Source organism: Vidua chalybeata, chromosome 9 (assembly GCF_026979565.1).
Source record: "Vidua chalybeata isolate OUT-0048 chromosome 9, bVidCha1 merged haplotype, whole genome shotgun sequence".
Lineage (NCBI taxonomy): Eukaryota > Metazoa > Chordata > Aves > Passeriformes > Viduidae > Vidua > Vidua chalybeata.
Genome location: NC_071538.1, coordinates 1090833 through 1103120, shown reverse-complemented (window position 1 = coordinate 1103120; position 12288 = coordinate 1090833). Strand labels below are relative to the sequence as shown.

Here is a 12288-nt window from a genome sequence, read left to right as displayed (position 1 = left end):
CACCCGAGGGCTGGTATGAGCAAACCCAAGTGCCCAGCCAGGAGAGCGACGGTCCCCGCAGCTCCTGGGGACTCATCCCCAAGCAGCTCTGCCCACACCGGCAGCGCAGAAGCCTCTGGAAGCCGGGAAGCTCGGGGAGCCGAGGCAGAGCCCGTTTCTCTCTCTCACGGACCAGCCCAGGGCTTTGCACCAGCACCAAGCTCACACAGCACTTGCATGCTTCTTTTTATATAAGATGTATTTATAGCAGTTGCGGGGAGAGACACGCAGGTGGCACGGGAGGGACGCCGCCGGCGCGGGGTCCCGCACGGGCCAGGGCTGTGCTCAGTGCAAGGGGTAGAACTTGCAGATGTAGTGATGCCTCCGGGAGCAGTCGGCACTGGACCACACAGAGAAGCCTGCGGGAGAGACAGGCAGGGGGCTGGCGGGGGCCACGGCGAGGACGGGCACCAGCTGTGCCCACCGCAACCCTGCAAGGGGATGGGACCTGCAAGAGGACGGAGGCAGGGGAGTGCCGGCCGAGCCCAGGCGCTGGAGGTGGGTGCGGGGACCGGGCACTCACCGCTGTGATGGGTCAGCATGGCGCAGCTCCCCCCGCGGGCACCGTTCCCAGGCATCTCACTGGCGGCACTGTAGTCCTTCCCACTCATCCACTGCCAGGCCTGTCTCTGTGCAGGGCGAGGGGGGTTCAGAGGCATGGCCCTGCTGTCCCCCAGCCCCCCATCACCCCTGCCGCCCACACCTCACCTCTTTACTCTTTTGGAGTCCAATCCAGACGGGCTGCACACGCTGGTGGTAGGAGATGGTTCTCTGCAGGGTGGATGCCTCGTGGGCGTCCTCCACCCAGGCCAGGTGGGCGCCTTTCTTGACGTCCTGGCACCGACTCTGCAGGGAGAGGTGTCAGTGCCAGGGCACCTCGGGGAGATGGGGGGGTCCCTGTTCCCCTGTGTACCCCGGTGGGCTTACCTCAGCCTCGTCCCAGCTCCGGGGCTCGGGGAAGTATTTGAAGCAGCTGAGCTTGTAGTAGGACCAGCCGTCGGGGCAGTAGTTTATGTACCTGCCGTCTGTTTGGGGAGAGGGGTGGGCAGGCATGAGGACAGGCGGCACCGCTGCCTGGAGAAGAGCGTGGCTCCCTCCTGGCCCAGCTACAAAAGCAGTTGCCCCCCGAGCCTTGGCACTCACCGACTGGCCCCAGGAGCCCCACGCAGCCCAGCAGCAGAAGGGCAAGTCTGCCCGCAGCCGCCATCCTCCTTGCTCCCTAGAAAGGCTCGGGAGGGTCACACAAGGTCCCTTGGGACAGACAGAGGAGGCCCCTACTACCTGTGCCCAGAGAGTGCAAACCTGCCCCGCTGTGGGCTGAGCCTGGCCCCTCTGAGCCGCCTGGAGGAGATGGCAGGCTGTGGCTCCCTCTCTGCCCCCCGGCACAGGTCACTGCCCCATGCCTGCACCCCGTGCCCCAGGCATGGCTTTGGAGTGCCCAGCCCACAGTGGCAACAGATTGTCCTGGCCCCACCAGTCCCAGACGCGGCAGAAGGCATTCGGGAGAGACAAGCTGCTCTGTGGGGACAAGGGGAGGGCGCTGTCGCGGACACGGGTCGGAGGACCCCAGCGAGGCAATGGCACAGGTGGGGCTGCAGGCACTGCGTGCACGGCGGCGTTTTCACGCCCTGAGCTCGTAGCGCTGCCCAGGCTGGGGAGGCAAATCGGCCACATCAGCGCAGTTCCCTTTTATCTGGGCTAATCCCTGGGCACTGGGGCCGATTTGCAGATTCAGCTCGTCTTCCCCTCAAAGAAGCAGCGACAAAAGTCAACGCAGGGCTGAAAAATGCGGCATCACAGCCTGTCCCATCCAGCGAGGGCAGAGCTGAGCTCCCGCGGGAGCTGCCGGGGAGAGGGACCAGCTCCTGTTTGCCCGTGAGCCAGCTCTGAGCATCCCGAGGCCCCACCTGCCGTGTGAGAGTCCTCTTCCTCACCTGTTGTCCGGAGATGGTGAGAAATAGCGGCTGGTCGTGGGTCACCGGGACAGGAGAGGAGAGGAGCTGCCCTTTATAGCCTGGTGCTCACCAGCATCTGTTTGCCCTCCTCAGGTGATTCTCACCATAAAAATCTTACTGCTGACCCCCCTCCATCCTCCCCACTTTGCTGGAAAATTGCCCAGATCTCCAGTCTGTTTGCATTTCTCCAGAAACAGACAGGAAGAACCTGTCCTACTTGGTCAATAAACCCCCTGCAATCATCATTAACAGATATGATCTGCCAGCCCAGAGCAGCCTGGCACCTGGCAGGGATGCCCGCCGGGCCAGCCCTCGATTGCCCGGGGCTGGCGGGGATGAGCCCCGGGGAGGATCCCCCGATGCCGGCCAGGGCATCCCTGCCACCAGCGGCCGGGCCATGGGTCCGACCCCCTGGCACTGCCCCTGTCCCCAGCCAAGGGGTGGCACCCGGCCGGGCCCCGCGCCCTGCCCGGCTCTGCCATGCGTCACCCACACGCACCGCCCTTGTTTGAACTGCCGGGGGATGTTTGCGAGCAGGATGCGGGACGCCGGGATGTGGGAACAGCCTGCAGCCGGGGGCTGGCGATGCCATCAGATAGCGGGGAGGATGCCCAGCCCTCGGGCCCGGCCGTGACGCAAGCCTTCGTCACTTTGTGTCCCTCCGGGGGGAAGAGGCAGCTCCCGCAGCAGCAGCCCCTCACTGCCTCTGCCCCAGGCGGCTCCCTGCAGCCCCAGCCCGGGGAGGTTGCTGCCGGCATGGAGCCACTGGGATGAGCTCCCGGCAGCCGGAGCCCTTCGGCAAGGTCTGGCACAGCCTTCTCTGCCATGGTCCTTGCTCCTCGCCCCGGGGTGACCTCTGCACCTGGGGGAGGCAGCCAGAGTTCTCCACGTTCCTGCTGCCACCACGCTGCTCTGCAGCGTCACTTCACTGGCTCCCGGTGGACCAGAGCGGCTTGGAAAGATCATCCTGCTGCCACCAGCTCCGGCCAAGGCCTGGCTCTCCCTCCCCAAAACCCTTGGTGGAGGCCGGTGGGAAGGAGGCAGCTACCTGCAGAGAATCCAGGCCCAGGGCTGAGCCCTGCTTCCCCCCACATGGAGAGCTTGCTGTCAGGCTCAAGCCACGGGATCTGCCATGGGCTCTCCTCTGCAGCAGCATTTGCTGAAACACGCAGCCAGTGAACGCTGCTACTCCCACAGGGAGCAGCTCCCTGCTGGCGTGCAGAGGCAGGTCTGGCTTCTACCCTGGGCAGGGAGGAGGATCAGACCTCTCTCCTTCACCCACACAGTGTGATAGAGCTGCTGCTGCTTGCTAGGCCTCCTCTGGGATCCAAGGGGTGAAACCTTCTCGTGTCCAAACACAGCTGCTGCCTGCTATCAGTTCTGAAAGAAACAACCTGCCACACATCAGCTGCCCTGATCAATGGCAAAACTCTGCAAACATAGCAACTCCCCAGAAAACAGGACTCCACCCTTGATTTGTGGAAAAACAGTGGAAAAGCTCCCCCAAAGAGCCTGAGGCCCTCCACTACTCCTCAGTTAGATAAGGGACACGGCAGCTCCTGCCTGGATGGTTCAGTTTGGATGCAACACAGCAAGTTTTCACAAGCCCCTGGCCATCCCAGGCCAGGGAGGAGGCACGAGCAGCCCCGAGGAGACACAGCTTCAAGTCTCAGCCTGAGCACCAGTGAGCTTGATGCTGCTGCGCCAGGGGCTCGGCAGAGCTCGCTAAACTTTGGCACAGATGTGCAAGCTGTGGGAGAACATGGATGAATGCCTCCTGGAGGTTTGGACTCGCCCAGCTGGCTCTACCAGGGGATAAAGGAGCTGCCCTGTTTGAATATTAAACCCTTAAAATGCCCCCAGCAACTTTACCCCAGCTCAGCATCGTAATTCAGCTACTGGCTCCATCAGAGCCCACAGCAAGAGCTGGAGAGCAGCCAGGTGAGCACCGGTGGAGCCCAAGGCTTCAGTGGCACCTCTGTGCTCCAAACACAGCTCAGCAGCTATTGACAGTTTGTTTTCTGATTGCTCAAGCCAAGCTCTTCAAGCGTGAGACCGGCCCAGAGGAGTGGTGATTCCCTGTTTCAGAGGCTGGAGAATCACACATCTTCATGCTCTTAGTCTGGAGAAATGGTGGCTCAGGGGGGACTCTATCACTCTTCACTCCTCTGAAGGGAGGCAGTAGACAGGTGGAGGTTGGTCTCTTCTCCCAGGTAAGAAACAACAAGGATGAGAGGAAACGGCTTCAAGTTGCACCAGGGGAGGTTTAGGTAGGATACGAGTGAAAATTTTGTCAATGAAAGGCAGTTAGGCATGGGATCAAGGCTGCCCAGAAAGATGTGGAATCACCATCCCTGGAATGCTCCAAAAACATCTGTATGTGGCATTTGGGGACATGGTTGAGGGGTGAACACAGCAGTGCCAGGTTAAAGGTTGGACTCGATGATTTTAGGGGGTTGCTCCACCCTTAAGGATTCCAGGCATCAACTGCTGAGACAAAGCCAGGGAGGCAGCCCCAGCTCCAGGGTAGATGAGGGTCCTCTTCCCTACTGGAAGGACAGGAAACAGCCAAGGGAAGCAAGCAGGACCCGAGAGAGCGAGTGAATCCACAGCCCCACTGCCCACTGCCTGGCCCACGCTCGCTCACCACCTGCCTAAAAGCCTTCCCTGGCTCCCACAGGCAAGCAAGAGCTCTTACCCGAAGTGCCCAGGAAAGGACCCATCCCAGTCCCTCCCCATCCTTCCCAGTATGCCCAGCTGCTTGCCTGCTGGTTACTGCCCCCTTCTCAGCTAACCAAGAGACCCAAAATTCCATCTGCTACACCCACACCAGGCTGCTTGCGGCTCCCTTGGGTGGAGCTAAGTGGTGGGGTTCATGTGGTGCTGAGACAGAGCAGCCCTGACTCATTTATAAGCCCGTGGCTGTGCCACAGGCAGCCAGGAAAACAAAATGAAAACGGCAGCACACAGAGACTGGGCACATACTTTTTATTCTGGGGATAAAAATTGCTTATACATTTGGCAGCAACTATTTTCATAAAAGACTTTTATAAAAAATGTAAAAATAAGCAAATATTTTCCATTATTAATATAGGAAAATGCTGCTGTGTGAATGGTTACTCTACAACTTACGAGATAAAATACCACCTTAAGGAGATATTATCTTTACAAGTAGTTAAAAAAAAAATAAAATAAAAGAAAGGCAGAGGGCCATCGTATTAACAGCCAGGCATGGAACCTGCTTCATTCCACAGAAAGCACTCATCTTGTAAAAGGTAGCCACATATATAAAAAGGCACTTGGTTATTTGGAGCTAACGAGCAAAAGCCCTTTGTTTCTTTAGCATCGATGTAGCAACACTTCATTATTTGCAGTGAAACGTGTACCTGGACAGACCCCCTGGAGGTCTGAGTCAGCTGCAGCTGAACTCCAGCGGCCGCGCTGCAGCGAGCGTGCCGGGGAACGCTGTGTGTGCCGTGAAAAGCGGGAACTTCACACACAGCTCAAAACTTCAGCCCTAAGCGACGGCCCAGGGAACCAGCTCCTCCTGAGGCCCTGCCTTCATGTACCATTGAGTGGAATTGGGAAAAAAAAAAAAAAAAAAAAGAGAAGAAGAAAAGCAATTTTGACTTGTGATTAGAATGGAAAGGAACACCAGAGACAATACTGTACACGGTAGGGTGTTGGATGGCCTGCTCGCAGGGGAGCGGCCTTCAGTCCTTTGGCAGCAGCCGGCCCCCCGAGCTCTTTGGAAGACGTGTCTGCAGCACTCCCCTGAAGAGGTAGGAGCAAACCATCCCCACAAATGTTCACTTCGGCTGCTGGCTGGTCCGGAGCCCTTCGGAGAAGCGCTGCTCTTGCGGACAAAGCAGAAAGAGCGGCTGTTTGCCTAAGGTCACGACAGCTGGCTTCCACAGCTCCATAACTATCGGGGCAGCCGCGGCACGAGCGGCCCTACTGTCCCACAGAGCACGCAGGCCACCTCGGCTGGGAGATCTCCACTCATGCTGGAGCTGAGAGCAGAGGACAGCCCCGAGCCTGTGCACCAAGCTGCAGGAGGCAATGGTTTCTGGGCTATTTGGTCTGCTGCCACAGCCCAGCTCCTGGAGGCCCGCTGGGCAGTCGGTGCTCCGGCCTCCGTGCGCTGCGAGGGGAAGACAAGGCAGCTCTGACCCAGGGCTGCAGCAACAGGGACACTTTTCAAAGGGCTGGACGTGGTTCCTGACGCAGAAGGGCACGCACCGCAAACATGTAACCACGTTTGACGCTTGTTGATAATACCATAAGGAGGCAGCATATGGTATCTGGAGGCCAGGACACACAGCCACCCTTGGATGGAGGGGAGGGGACTACTGTGCAAGAACGCTGGGAGCTTGTGTTACCAGTTTTTGAAACACTCGTGCTCATCCCAAAAGGCCTGTATCAGTTGCAGTGCATCTCTTCTGGCATGGGAGCCCATGGAGGCAGTCATGGACACTCCTGGCAGGACAGGGGCACGGGGAGGGTAGTGTGTCGAAATGGTCAGGGGTGTCTTGGGGAAGAGATGGGCCCACGGGCCTCCGTGGTGGGAAGACCAGGCCAGACCAGCGTTTTCGGGAGGGGAAAATAACAAAACAAACAACCTAAAAAGACTATATGTATATATAATCTCATAATACCTGGGGAGCAGGCAGTGAGAACGCTAAGGGGTGTTAGTGGGTCTCTACAAGGCAAAGACTCCTGAAGAGGAAAGGGTGAAGTTGCGTGACAGGAGGCGTCACTTGACCTGCAGGTGGTTTTGGGAGGTCCAGCTCGCTTGCTGAGCGAGAGTGGACAAGGGAAGGGGCAGGGCTGGGAATGTGGGTGCAGCTCTGAGCTGTGTCAAGACAAGGCAACTTGAACTCGAGAACTAGTAGAAGGTGCTTCAGAGAGAGGTTACATGGGTAACAGGAGGAGTAACAAAATAAGGATACAAAGCTGGTTTTGGCTAAATTTCTGGAGAAATGACCACAAGATGTATTAAGCTGAAGAGCTGTCTCCCCAAAGCAACGGTGGAACGTGTTTAAAAGCAGACTGGAGAACCCAGTGCAGGGTCAGTCACGTCCAGTTGGTCAGAAGCGACCCAGCTGGTCTTCTCCATCACCAGCTTCTACATTTAGCATGAAAGCATACAAGTCTACAGCGACCACAGTCCCTCCAACGAAAGAACATCCGGGGCTCATTAAGACTCTTGGATACTAAAATGGTTCTTCATTTCCATCCTGGAAGACCTTCATGAGTTCTGGAGTCCGCTTTAGTCGGGCTGCACCGTGGGCAGCCTTCAGGCGTACACCTGCATGTTGTTCCGCTGCTGCTCTGTCATGTGGGCGGCCGCTGGCCCACGCTGGTTGTTACTGGGACTGGTTGCCACGTCAGACCAGTCAGAGGCAGAGTGTGGGGAAGAGCTTGACCACTGGTCCGGAGATTCGGGCGACGGAGTCAGGTACGGATGCTCCCCTTGTAAGTGCCGGTTGTGGCTAGGAGTCCGTTCTGTGGCCGAGGAGTAGCAGCTGTGCTGGGAGGGAGGCGTGGGGTACTTGCCCATCGAGCTCTGGAACTGGTGGTAGGCCGGGAGGACTGTCTGAGCCACCTGGCTGTCCTGCTGAGGGATGGCAGCCATGGAGAACGAGGCGCTGGGCAGCTGGGCTAGATCTGGGATCTGGTACATGGAGCTAAGAGGGCCAGCCATGTTCTGAGCGCAGTTTGACTGGGCCTGCTGCGGCAGTGCTTGCTGGTTTATGCTGCCCTTGGGAACCAGCTGGAAAGTCATGATGGGGGGCAAAGACTCCCTGGACACCCCCAGGTGCTTCGCGTCCGCTTGAACCAAGCCACTCTGCTGAGAAACGCTGGGGTGGGAATGCATCACCTGGGGCACCATGCCAAACATCTCGTTGTACTGGGACTCGTTGACCTCCATGCGGTTCATCCACTCGCTGGAGATGTTGCCTGGCCGCAGCCTGCCGAGCCCGCTGTTGGGAGGAGTGGTTCTGTGCTGCGAGAGCAGCTGGCTGACGGATGGGAGCACCGTGCTGGACCCGCGTCCCAGGGGCTGCATCTCGTGGAGGTTGGAGAAGGACATGGTGTGCGCAGCCTGCACCGACGGAGCCGTCAGCAGCGAGCTGGGCGACGAGTGCAGCACCCCCGGTGACGGCATCACAGGAGAAGAGGTCGGTTCAGATGCAAAAGCATGGGGAGACTCCAGGGAATCCACCGGTGACAGGGTCACGGAGCTCTCTGAAAACTGCCCTTTGCCCTCACTGAGGGACTTCTTCCTTCTCCTCTTTGCATCTTTGGTGAGGCTGGTGGGCATGCCTTTGGCATTCGGTTTTCGTGACTTCTTGCTTAGTGACGCGTGTTTCAGGTTGAGGAAGGACCTGTTGGGGCCACAGATGACTGGGGAGAGGGCAGAGTTCAGCATGGCCCCAGGGTGCCCGGCAGGGCTGTGGGCCACGTTGTACTCGTTGAGGAGCTGCACGATGTCGTGGTGCATCCGGTCCTGGGCCACGTCCCGGGGCAGCCGGTCCATGTGGTCCGTGATGTCTCGGTTGGCAAAATGATCCAGCAAGATTTTTGCGGCTTCAAAGCTGCCTTCCCGAGCAGCGAGGAAGAGTGGAGTCTCCTCCTGGAAAGTTTAAAATTGACGGAGAGTAAATATTTCAGCAGCTTCAGTGTGGGGGGACTGATTTACAACTCACAATCCCTTATGGTGTGGCAGACTGGCAAGCACTGCATAATGCAGTGTCACATGAACAGTCTCCAAGAGTCACCCACCCTGAGAGCTGCCCACGGAAAAAGGCAGATTACAGATAATTTCATAGACAGCAGCGGAGCGCACAGGCTGAACTTTCCCACCAGGAAGGGCACTGCTCTGCCCTAGATCATTGGAGGAACCATGAAAGCACCTGGTGCCTTTCTCCTATTGCCTCCTATGAGGGAAAGGCACAAAAGGCTAAAACAGCCCAGTAAGGAACTGGAGCTTGTTGGTAGCTCTAAAATCCACTGAGCCATACATAATAATCCAAAAAAGATGCTTTAGGCAGAGGAGATAAATCAAGGACTAAGACACAGCAAAAACTAACAGTGAAGCTACAGAACATCTGCACAGTGCAGACAGTCTGTCAAACAGAGGGGCTTGTCCCCCATCTCCACCCTGCATTGAGATCCCTGGAAACGTCACAGGACACCACTGCTGCTGTGCCATCGGGTATTTTTCTGTCTGCTAACTGGAATCCAGCTGTTTGACAGCAGCAGCACGTCACCTGCTGCTCTCACACACCACTGACTGTCTCTCACATTCCTTCCCTGCAGGGAAAGCAGGACACCACTGATACCCAGCACTTGCCCAAACGAGGAAGAGAACTGCTCTCCCATATCAGAAACCCTGTAAGACACTCAGCACCTGGGGAGAGCTCCAGTCACACTCCAGGTTTGGAAGACCTGCACTGAGCACCCAGTTAAGAAAATCTGAACTTAGTTCACTAGCAACAGTGAAGAGAAGCTTTGAGATAGGAAGCACAGGCTTGCTGAGCACTGCCACACTGTACCTTGTTATCCTGCATGTCTCTGTTGGCTCCATTTTTCAGCAGCACTAGTGTTGCTTCCACATTGTTGACAGCAGCAGCCCAGTGAAGAGCAGATTTACCTGCAGGGAAACACAACAACGTCAGCAACAAACCAAGGAGCTGTTTTACTTCTCCTCCAGGATTGTTTAACCAAACCACTGTGCAGCGACCTGTAGTTTATTACCACTGGAGGACTTTGCAGGAGAGCCCAGTGTGTGATTTAGCTACAGAACTCATGAAGAGCTTCCACTTTGGGAGAGCAGAACCCACCCCTCCCTGCTCACACCATGGCAAATATTTGCCCAGCCTGGCACATAGTGTTCACATTACCGTGGTCATCCACGGCATTCACATCAGCCTGGCAGTTAATGAGCTCAGCCACCATCCCTTCCACAGCCAGACGTGCAGCCAGAATTAACGGTGTCGTCCCATCATTCATCCGAGCATCCAAGTCTGTCACTCTGTTACGGATCAGGATCTGGACAACAGGGGAAGATGGATGTTTTTCAATACCACTACATACCAAAACTGAGGATTTGGCAGAATCTCAAGAGAAATTTTACAATTTTACAAAGCAGCCTGAGCACTGAAATGCAAGGACTCAGAAAGCAGGTGACAGCGGCAAACGGACCAAATAAATACATGCCAGACGATTTATGCATGCTGAGCTCTTCAAGCTGTGAATACCCGAGGAAACTGGATGTAAAATAGCTCTGCCTCACCACCACACTGTGGAAGGCATGAGAGCAGGGTTGTGAGTGAACAGAACTCAGCTTGGACAGGCTCATATAAAGACAGAGCTCTCCAGTGGCCACACCTGGAAGACGCCCTGGGCGTCAGCAGCCACGGCTGCGTGCAGAGGGGTCCGTCCCATGTTGTCCCGAGCGTTGGCATCGGCCCCGGCATCCAGGAGCCGCTTGGCAGCGTCGGCTCTGGAGTATCGGGCTGCCAGGTGCAGAGCCATCTCCCCGGTGCGGTCTGTCTGCGCCTGCAGGTTGGCCCCCTGGTAGATCAGATCCGTGATGATGTTTGCTGAGGAGTCTTCCCCGTCCTCGTCATCCTCGCTGATGTCGGAGCCGCCCGCACGCAGAGATGCCAACATCAGCGGAGTGCAGCCATCTGCAGAGGGGGAGATGGGGATACAGTAACCTGGCAAAGGCATGGAAAGCTTCCTACAACCCTTCTCCCCTGAGCTACAGACAATCCCTCCAGTTGCTTTAACCCACACCTCTTCTTAAAGCCCCACAGTTAGCGAGTTGTCTTCCTTCCAAGCATGAGTAACCTACTGCAAACACAACAGAACTTAAGATATTCCTCTAAAGACTAAGATCATCATAAAACAAAAAAAAATTTGCTGCTGAAGTGTAAAACTTCCACAAAAAGTAAAGGCTAGCTGAAAGAAGCAAAGGCTAGAAAAATCGAAGTAACTTGACTACTCAGTGTAACTGTTCGTACGGATGTTCTAATCACATCCCTGGGGAAAAGAAACAGCTGAAGGAGAAATTATTCAACAACTAGCCACTGATTATTGGTGACATAGCTGACATTTGCTTCAGATATTAACCTGAAGTGAAATGCAGACAAAAGCCTTCAAATCTATAGCATGGTTACCACGAGAAGGATCCTGAAGTTGTGACAGTCAAGCACTCAAAGCTGACAAATGCCCCAGGATGAATACTCTCACACAGTCTGAGTACTTTGGGAAATACTGATCTTACTCTTCTCAAGCCTCCAGTGATGGGATGTCCACAAAGGCTAGAGTCACACTCATCCATCCAGGATCCCTGCATTGCCAGTGGAAGGAGAAAGGCTCCTACAAACCTCTAATTTAACTTATCTCCCTCTGATGAATCTCCCTCTCTGCCAATCAGAGAGGACAGTGCAGGAAGACTACCTCATGCTGCTGATTTTTCACCCTTGTTATACCCTCCTTGATGCAGGATAATTAAGATTTAAAACATCTCCATATATTTTCAGCAATGCATAAAATTGCTGAGTGCTTCAGTTCCAGCAGCCTCTGAACATTACGTGACATTCCCTAAAACCTCAAAACTGCAGCTGTAGACAGTGATGCTTCCTTGCTGATTTTACTGCTTCCCTGCACATCCTTCAGAGGCACCTGGAAAGCAAGAGGGACTGAGATGTCAGAAGGGAACCTCACTCTGCTAATCGCTCCACTGGAGCCCGCCAGCGGAAATACAAGACAATTTTTTCAGCAAGTACCTGATTTATCCCATGGGCAATCAGGGGACAAACAACAGCTTCTCTACCTGCACAGCTCTCTATCACAGAGCACAAAGCCACACTGGGGTTCTGTGCACATAAACAAGGTGATATCTCCTACTGGAATAACACACAGCTCTAATGCCCTGCTCCCATTCCCAGCTTCTGATCACTGAGTCTTCCTGGCTCTCTGCTTTAGGACAGCCCCAAAACTTTCTAGAAATCTAGGTTCCAGCAGGGGCACTGGAGGAGCAGGCTCTGCCCCGGCTCCAGCAGCCGGCACGCTCCTCCTAGTGGCTCCCCACCACGGGACACACAGGCTCCCTTCCACCCTGCTCCTTTCCCAGGATTTGGACGGACAGCAGCAAAGTGTTAATGTATGGGCATGGGTTCAGTTCCATGATCCAGTTCTGTCTGAAGACCCTTCTCTGCTGCTCTCCAAAGCTATACCTCCCCTTTGTGCTTCTCCCTCCCACTGCTGGCTCTGCTCC

General features: G+C 55.8%; 2 protein-coding genes across 3 annotated transcripts in view; both read right to left on the bottom strand.

Annotated features, from left to right (window-relative positions):
- Positions 1–261: 261 nt before the first annotated feature.
- REG4 (regenerating family member 4) lies at positions 262–2060 on the bottom strand. Of its 2 annotated transcripts, none has more exons than XM_053950134.1 (6): positions 1974–2060; positions 1183–1290; positions 967–1064; positions 748–885; positions 563–668; positions 262–398 (listed from the first exon to the last, which is right to left on the bottom strand). In XM_053950134.1, the coding sequence occupies exons 2-6, from the start codon at positions 1244–1246 to the stop codon at positions 325–327; spliced, it is 480 nt and encodes a 159-aa protein (XP_053806109.1). In that variant the 5' UTR covers positions 1247–1290; positions 1974–2060; the 3' UTR covers positions 262–324. The 2 variants fall into 2 exon arrangements, with proteins under 2 accessions (XP_053806109.1, XP_053806110.1); XM_053950135.1 differs by having other exon boundaries at positions 1183–1258; positions 1974–2044.
- A 2907-nt stretch (positions 2061–4967) lies between these two features.
- NOTCH2 (notch receptor 2) overlaps positions 4968–12288 on the bottom strand; it is an 82923-nt gene continuing 75602 nt past the window's right edge. The window contains exons 30-33 of the mRNA XM_053950116.1: positions 10392–10693; positions 9905–10052; positions 9557–9654; positions 4968–8634 (exon numbers count right to left, since the gene is read on the bottom strand). Coding sequence (XP_053806091.1) covers positions 7294–8634; positions 9557–9654; positions 9905–10052; positions 10392–10693 — 1889 coding nt within the window. The 3' untranslated portion in view covers positions 4968–7293. The remainder of the gene's footprint in view (positions 8635–9556; positions 9655–9904; positions 10053–10391; positions 10694–12288) is intronic.